Here is a 9,046-nt window from a genome sequence, read left to right as displayed (position 1 = left end):
GGCTCGGTGGCTCAGCCTGTAATCCTGCGCCTTTGGGAGGCTGAGGTGAGTGGATTGCCTGAGCTCGCGGGTTCGAGACCCGCCTGGCAGCGAGACCTCATCTCTACAATAAATAAAAAAATCAGCCAGGCGTGGTAGCGCATGCCTGTAATTCCGGCTACTCGGAAGGCTGAGGCGGAAGGATCGCCGGAGCCCAGCAGGTGAGGCTGCAGTGGCTGGGAGGCCACTGCACTCCAGTCTGGGCGACCGAGTGAGACTCCAACTCAAAAAAAAAAAAAAAAATCCAGGTGCATATAGTCAACCTGAAAAAGGTTCTATGAACTTACATTTCCATAAACAATCTTCCACTATATCTCCCTCAAAATCATCATAAACAATAAATATTAAAACTTTCTGTGAAAAAATGTTTTCTCTATTGTTACTTTTATTTCCACATTAAAGTTATGTTTATGTAGTCCCCCCCAAAAATGTATTCCCATTTTGACTTCTTTTCCTCCTTCTAGGTTTAAAAATTATATAAAAGATTATAGGGAAGAAGGGAAGGTGGGGCACATATCAATACAAAGGGTACCTCATCCTAAACCAGGGGAAGTGAGGACCAGTTGGAGGCCCAAACTTCACCTGCACATACATTACTTATGTACCTAATCCTGACTTGTACCCCACACATCTTTGCAATAACGAAAAAAATTTATATAAAACAAGATTGTAATAACTTAAATACAATCAAACTGGCTATCTTTCAGTGTGGGGACTTAGGGTGATTTCTTTCTTACCCTACTTCTAAAATTAGCACAAGTTAATTTCATAATGAGGGAAAAACACTGTTTAAGAAGAGGACAAATAGGTCCCAGATATTCATCAGGATGGGGACTCATTTGTTAAAGTGGTTGTTACAAAGGAGGAAAAAACATTTATTTAATTTAGTACAGGGGGACTAACTTGGCTCAGGAGTAAGACACATTCTGGATATTTTAGACAAATCTAAGAAAAAACTGGGAAAATAGAGCTTTGTTTCTCCCTTCCAAAGACATTTTTGTGATGTAGTTAATTCACTGTTTCAGGTAACATTTAAGCATGAGCTAGATTACAAGATCAAAAGAATTGATAAGGAGAATATACCGATATCATGTAGAATGATTTTCAGAAATCAGGTTTTGATAGAAGGCAGGTGAATCACTTCACATACTCCCCTTTCTGGCCCCTTAAGAGCTTACCTGATTGACTACTTGCTTCAGAATCATGTCACGATAGTCCGCTCCATTACGTTTGATTGCTGTCATGATCAGATCACACACACGATACACTGTGTCTGGCAGCTCATCAAGAAGGTGGAAGCAGCCTGGCAACATGGTATCTGTAAAAGTGTGGAGTTCATCTTGTTCCAATGGATCAGCATCCTGGAACTTCTCTAGACATTTAGCCTCTTCCTCTTCCTGCTTTTCCCGAGCTTTCCGCTCCTCTTCCTCTTTCCGACAAGCAACTTCCTGAAGGCAGAAAAGGAAGAGTGAAAGTACATGAGAGAAGTGAAGGAGGAAACATAAGATCAGAGAATGTATTTGCCTCACCATATAAAAAACCCTGTACCTTCTTAAGCTGATGATTTTAATCCTGGAGTGGCAATTAGTTTGAGGGCAGAGATACAGGTTAAAATAAGATAGGGAAGGCAGAAGGGAGGGATGCTTCCTTCCAACAACCCAAAGCACTGCCACATTACTTGCAGTATTCTACAACTCCTCCCATGATTGGAGGAGGGTGGGTTAGAAAGTACTCTGTGGCCTGCTCCATGGTGCTGGTGTTCAACAGGGCGTCCATGGCATATTCCCTTGTGAAGCCCATATCCATGAGCTACATAAAGAATGCCAGAGCTCAGTATCACATTATCAGAGAAATCCAAATGCACTTAAAAAAGAAAACTCTTTTCAAGATGGAAACACTACTTCCCACAAAATCATTAATAAAAAATGTCCTGTATTTTCCAATATGGTAAATCAAAGTCATTGTTACCTGGGAATATACAGCCAAGCTTGAACTAATGGCACTACCAAGAGACATAGAAGATAAATGCTTCATTTGTCTCACCTAAAGCTTCAGATCAAAACAAGGAAGCTTGATGAATGGCAAGGTTGGGATGGATGGTACTCCCATGTCATTCTTTACACTTTAATTCCACCAATTACTTTGCAATGGTAACAGAAGGTTCACAGAAAACTAACGTTCATGTGCCAAGTCCCTTAGGATGCAGTTTCATAGTTACCTCAGGTGACTCTGCCCTTTGATCCATTGGAATATCCTGCCCCAGAGACATAGCAATTGCTCTCATCATCTGGTCCTCTTCGGACATGCTGAGATCCTACAGAACAATAACAGAAAACCCAGTAATGACACACCCAAAACAATGAAACCCAATGACACCACCTCAACTCACAGGGAAACAGACCACTTGTGCTCAAGCTTAAGAGAGGGGAAGGGGCTCCAACTACTGTTCTCTATGTCAAACCCAAGTAGGCTTACCTGGTCACTAAAAGAACAGATGGAGAAAATGACAATAAAAAGTACATATAGGAAGAGGGTTTCAATGTGACAAACTATTCTGCAACTTAGAAATGTATGCCTCTTCTGTTGCTTTCTAACTGTGGGTTCTTCTGCGATCAAAGTTTAGAAATTTGCATGGCTGGGAATAGGATGCTTCTGGGCATTACATTCTGGAGCTTTTAGAGTTATCATGAAAAGAAAATACTGGCAATAAAGATAACAGAAAATGAGAAGCAGTTTATAGAAACAAAGACTAGTGACTGAAGGATAAAGGAAAAAAGGATAGTGGCAGTAAAACCAACACCCTGGAAAAATTACAGCTCCTAAGCCAACTCACCCGAACAACTCCTCCCATGATTGGAGGAGGGTGGGTTAGAAGGTACTCTGTGGCCTGCTCCATGGTGCTGGTGTTCAACAGGGCCTCCATGGCATGTTCCCTTGTGAAGCCCATGTCCATAAGCTACATAAAGAATGTCAGAGCTCAGCACCACATTATCAGAGAAATCCAAGTGCATTTTTAAAAGGAAGTAACCTTTTCAAGATGGAAACAAGTCTTTCTAACTGCATACAAACAGAGCATTTATGAGCTAGGGCAGTTAGGTAACATGAACAATCTTTTCTGTTTGGTGCTTCCATAACATTCAAACATTCATGCTACACAATGGGGCAGGGAGCCAAGGCAATTCTCAATTTCATCCTCTAAGAAAATGGGATGTATATGTGTGTAGATTATTATTGTGATTCATGGAATTATTATAATTAAAAGATGAGATTCACACACAGAAGCATAAACTGGTCTCCATTTCTGGCAAGCAAAATGGCAAATAACAAGTGACTGAAAGACTGGCATAGTAATTCTACTACCAGGAAATAATCACATGTACATAAGGATTTGTACACAAGAAAACTATATGCCATAGTTTTACAACATCAAACTGTAAGAAAATTAACGAATCAGGTAAAAATTTTTCTTAACCACAGTACAAGTCCACATACTGTTTGATGCTAATTAACTATGCAAAAACTAGTCACACAGAATTAAGTGACTGAGAAAGGAGACAATGACTATCTTGTGTGGTACCATTACGAAGGCTTTTAAAAAATACTTGTATTTATCACTTTTACAGTAAAAAATGGGGTGTGTGTCTATAGAAGACAGATCTGAACAGAACTTTGGACACAAAAAGAACATACATACAAATTCCAGGAGGAAAATGCTAAAATGCTCTTTGAGACTGAAGTGACAGGAACTTACAAGCCTTATACATTTATTTAAGAGTGAAAACAAAGCTGGGCTCGGTGGCTCAGCCTGTAATCTCGCGCTTTGGGAGGCTGAGGTGAGTGGATTGCCTGAGCCTGCGGGTTTGAGACCTGCCTGGGCAACTTGGCGAGACCTCATCTCTACAATAAATCAAAAATTAGCCGGGCGTGGTAGCGTGCGCCTGTAGTTCCAGCTACTTGGAAGGCTGAGGCGGAAGGATCCCCGGAGCCCAGCAGGTCGAGGCTGCGGTGGCCAGGAGCAGGCAATGCACTCCAGTCTGGATGACAGAGTGAGACTCCAACTCAAAAAAAAAAAGAGTGAAAACAAAAGTTGTGTAGCTGATTATGGTTTCAGAAAGCTCTTGTTGAAGAATAAAACTGGGTCACAATAGCCGTTTCCTTCACAGGTTAACCAGAAAGTAGCTGAGAACAGCTTGCCTCCTAAGAACGTAGCAATGGCAAGCTACTGAGAATACTGTAAGACTTCTAGTACTAACCAACATGCTTAGGAGGACATAAATCTATTACCTATGCAGAGCATCAGAACTACACTCTAGCTTTCTTCAGGAAAAAAAAATGCTAAGAGAAGGAGCAAATGCAAACCATTTCCTAGCTAATGTGACCAGACACTTATTGATATGTCAACTTAGAAAACCCTTAAGCATCACACTCCATTGGGTATAAAATTTGGACCCCCGAGTGTGATGCCAGCATCCTACCTGCTGCAGCTGTTGTTGGTTGACTTGAGGTTCTCGGCGAGAGCCACCTTCCTCTTGCCCCGCATCATCTTCTCCTCGAGATCCCTCCTTCTCTTTGCTCAGTCTCTCTCGAATAACAGGTTCTCCTCGGAGGATGTGGCAAAGAATAGCCAGCATGGATTCAGCCATTCTCCCGCCATAAACCTTCAGGGGTTTCCGATTCCATAAGTTCTTGATGCAAGTAAAAGCTGCCTGTAAGTCATTTGAAAAGTGCATGACAATTATTTTACCTCAATTCAAAGTCCCAGAAGGAATAAGTTAAAAAGCTATATGATATAGTCCTTCCATAAATAGTCAGTGCCAGTAACAAAATGCTAGGACAACATGAGGGAGTCTAAAGAAGTACAGAGAAAGGGTATTTAATTCAACTTGAAGTACCAATCTGAAGTTCAGTTCAAATGTTTATACCACAGAAAATTCTCAAATGGTCTCTACTCCTTTCTGTAAGGCAGCCCTACCAGAGAGTAGGAGCCAATGTTTCCTCCATAATGTTATTCATTAAGGTGGACAAAACAGAGTGGGAACTACTTAGCGTAAGAAATTCCTCTTGGTTTTAGAATGTCGAATACTCACTTTCTGAGTTACCACAAGGAAGCGGAGTGCACTGAATTGTGGAAAGTTCTGGACACCTCCGGGCAATTTGGCAGGTAGTGAGTGTGGTGATTCAAGCACCGTGGTGGGATTCACCATCTTCTCCACCAACATAAGCCAGGCATCTAGGAATTCTCCTGTACCATCCGGCAAGTCTGAATGTTCCAATCCTTCAGAAACAGGAACTTTGCCTCCCATTGACAAAGCCCAGTTGAAAGTTCTAAATTTAAATTAGGAAAAGTATGGAAACAGAATATTAGTATTTTAAATTGGGAAGGGTGGTTTACATCTAAAAGGTCTCCACTCTCAACACTGGCACTACGTGTCCCTCCTCTTAAAGCTATTACTTCTAATCTGTCCAACGTTTATCAGCTCTACTTTTGAAAGCCGTAAAAAAAAAAAAAAAAATCCCCCAAACAAGTGAAACTCAGAATATTCTGACCAAGAAAAGCAGAAAACTAGAAAAGAACATCTATCAGAAAAATGTATACTGGGAACTGGAAGCAAAATGAGAAACAGCAGAGACCCTTACAAGCATACCTCTAGGAGAGGCTAAGTGCCATTCTCCAATGAAAATGGAGATAAACATGGCTAGTTTCCAGAACACAGAAGGATGCAACTAATGGCTATCTCTATGTATCCACTATCACAAGACAGGCTACTTAAAAGTGGTAGGCTGGTAAGATACAGAGAAAAGACCAAACTCTAAGAAATGTTTCTCTGTGAAGTAAATTGATCCTTACTCGAAAAGGGCATTGTGGCCTCCAGAGCAGAGAAATTTTTGCAACATGAGGTGGTAGGGATACTTCCTCTCATCAAACAGCATTGGGGATGTAAAACCAACTGAACAGATGAAGAATGTCAGCCTAAAAGAGGAAAAATGCAAAATTTAATCTTCCCTGAAGCAGATACAGAAGCAATAAGAAATCACATAAAAGTCAAGAATAAACTTTTAACAATGCACTAAAATGACTAACAAACTGACCGGAATGTAGGTGGGTGATTAACATGGTTATTGTAATTCCAAAGGCAAAAAAGGTGACATCTCCCACCTTCTAAAAAATACAAGTTGAGTATCTCAAATCAGAAAATCCCAAAATTCAAAATACTCCAAAATCTGAAATGTTTTGAGTGTCACAGGAACATTTCAGATTAGGGATACTCAACCTGTATACGGTCATTTAACTTAATACAATTTGATGCAAATGCTTTAAAAATTTCCCATGTTCTATACTAGGTACAAGCAAAACAAGTACCCTACACTTAATTTTCTAGAGTAAAAAAGGGAACTCCACGTTCTCTAATTCAGAGATTAAATCTCCATTTAATTAAGTATAGAAACAAAGTATATTCTTTTGCAACTTTCTAGTTCCTGCAACTCAAGGTGAACCTCACCTGAAGCGGGGAGTAGGTGTATATGGTGGGGGCTGCCAAGATAAGCCCTTTGTGAGGAGCTTAGTGAGGGCTGAGGCTGTTGATCGAGCGGCAGGTGTCGGTGCTGTAGTGGTGCTGGCAGCATGATGGCTCCTTCTCTGGCGAACAGGAGATCCCACACAAAGTTTAACAAGGAGTCCAAATAGCTCAGCAAGTGCTCGGCCTAATCTCGAGGAAGCTGGAATCAAAAGTCAGAATAAGGTTGTTCAGTATTTTCAGAATGGTTTCAATACAACAGATACATTACTGTTAATACATTTTTATGACTCACCACTTCCTCTTATAACCCCTATGAAACACCTGGATGTCTCTACATTTGGTAATCCAAAAAGGGAAGTTCCATAAGGAACAAATGCCTCTTCTGAAGGTAGGAGACAGAGAAGCATGTTGGCAAATAAAAGATCATCATGTAAAAGACAAGCACTCACACTACTATAGAAAGTACACATTGAAATCATCTTTGTAGACGCAATCAAACAATGTGTACCGATTATGGAAATGATATATCTACTGGATTATGGTGTCACTTAAAATGCCTACAGAGAACTTTAAAAATAGCAAAAAAAGTTTAACCACTTAGATAAAAAAAATCATATACACTATAAGAAGTCTGACCCCAAAGGAAAACAGACTGCTAGGAAAAGCACAAAAATGCTAAAAGTGGCCCCTTAAGGAATTTAGGCAGATTATAAGGAATTTCAAATTTTCATCTTTATAAAATGCTTTTCAACATATTGAAAAAAAGGGGCAGCAAATATATGTAAAAGAAAATGCATAACAAGGGGAAGGAAAACATGCCTCCAAATTATATTTGAATACTTCCCAGCTTTTCTTTATTAACATTTTGATGTGCTTTTACATTTCTACTATGAATATTTATTACTTTTAAAATCATAAATGAAAATGCTGCAAAAGACAATAGCAATTTTGAACTAAACATTGTTTCATCATGACCCAGAGAAAAAAAGGGCTGGGTCTGAATCAAAGTACAGCTGACCCTTGAAGAATATGTGTTTTGAACTGTGCAGGTCCACTACCACTTATATGTGAACTTTTTCCAATATATTAAAAAAATTTTTGGAGATGTGTGACAATTTGAAAAACTTATAAAAATATTCTTAAAATTAAGAAAAAGTTTGGTATGTCATAAATGCATAAGATGTGTAGATACTAGCTTATTTGATCACTTATTACCATAAAATATACACATTATCTATTATAAAAAGTGAAAATTAACAAAACATACACACTCATACACCATACATGGCACTACCAGCAGTGGGGAGAAATGTAAACAAATGTAAACATGCAATATTAAATCATAACTACATAAAATTAACTACTACTGTAATAATTTTGCAGCCACCTCCTCTTGCTATTGCAGTAAGCTCAAGTGTTGCAAGTATCCACCTTAAAATCCTGTGATGCTCATCATCACATGAGAAGTTCATCTCTCAAATGAACTGTTTATTGAAGTACAAGGTAATCTCTTGCAGATCTCATATATTGTAAAGGGTTTCAAGATACGGATTTTGGAGAAATTCAATTGCTAACAGAAACCACGCCAGAGGAATTTACAGAAGACGACTTGATGGAGATGAGGGCCTGTGAACCAATGCCAGACAATGAGGAAGACACAGAAAAAGCAGTGCCCAAAATCAAACTGACAATCTGGTAGAAGGGTTGATTATCCTGAACTGTTTACATGTTTTCAAGGACATGGACCCTGCTATCATATGGGCACTGAAACGAAAATAAATGGTGGAAGAAGGATTGGTACTGTATAGAGGCATTTTTAGATAAATTTCTGAAAAAGAAAGACAGAAATTATGTTGTCTTTCCATAAAGCTAAACTGAGTGTGCCTGCCTCTCCCGCCTCCCCTTTCACCTCCTTCACCTCTTCTGCCTCTGCCACCCCAAGACAGCAAGACTAGTCCTTTCCCTTCCCTTTCCTCCTCAGCCCACTCACCATGAAGATAATGACGATGAAGACCTTTATGATGATCCACTTCCACTTAATAAGCACTAAATATATTTTGTCTTCCTTATCATTTCCATAATAACATCTTCCTTTCTCTAGCTTACTTTATTGCTATTAGTTATGTTTTTAAGGAGTCAAATGTTAAATGTAGATTTGACTGCGCAGGGGTGTTGGGTTAAATGTCTGTCTTGTTATAAACCCACTGTGTAAAAATAGGTTCTACTTGAGCTGGGGTCATATATCCTGCTCAAACTTAATAAAAAGCTCAGATGTATAGAAATGTATACAGCACAGTAAGAAGAAAAACATTCCTTTCTTCCTCCTATTACATCCAAATTAAAAAAAAATTTTTTTTTTTGAGTTGGAGTCTCACTCTGTCACCCAGACTGGGAGTGCAGTGGCCACTCCCAGTCACCGCAGCCTCAACCTGCTGGGCTCCGGGGATCCTTCTGCCCCAGCCTTCCAAGTAGCTGGAACTATAGGCGTG

At 39.6% G+C, this 9,046-nt stretch overlaps 1 protein-coding gene across 1 annotated transcript in view; it reads right to left on the bottom strand.

The window, feature by feature from the left end:
* Positions 1-9,046, bottom strand: part of HUWE1 (HECT, UBA and WWE domain containing 1, E3 ubiquitin protein ligase) — a 133,891-nt gene that overhangs the window by 36,519 nt on the left and 88,326 nt on the right. Inside the window, exons 30-36 of the mRNA XM_021708454.1 lie at positions 6,540-6,756; positions 5,888-6,010; positions 5,127-5,364; positions 4,515-4,745; positions 2,873-2,995; positions 2,258-2,353; positions 1,218-1,487 (exon numbers count right to left, since the gene is read on the bottom strand). Coding sequence (XP_021564129.1) covers positions 1,218-1,487; positions 2,258-2,353; positions 2,873-2,995; positions 4,515-4,745; positions 5,127-5,364; positions 5,888-6,010; positions 6,540-6,756 — 1,298 coding nt within the window. The remainder of the gene's footprint in view (positions 1-1,217; positions 1,488-2,257; positions 2,354-2,872; positions 2,996-4,514; positions 4,746-5,126; positions 5,365-5,887; positions 6,011-6,539; positions 6,757-9,046) is intronic.

This window comes from Carlito syrichta, unplaced genomic scaffold, assembly GCF_000164805.1.
Source record: "Carlito syrichta isolate Samal-C Ts95f unplaced genomic scaffold, Tarsius_syrichta-2.0.1 Scaffold137883, whole genome shotgun sequence".
NCBI lineage: Eukaryota > Metazoa > Chordata > Mammalia > Primates > Tarsiidae > Carlito > Carlito syrichta.
Note: the sequence above shows the minus strand (reverse complement) of the source record. Positions and strands in the feature narration are given on the sequence as shown.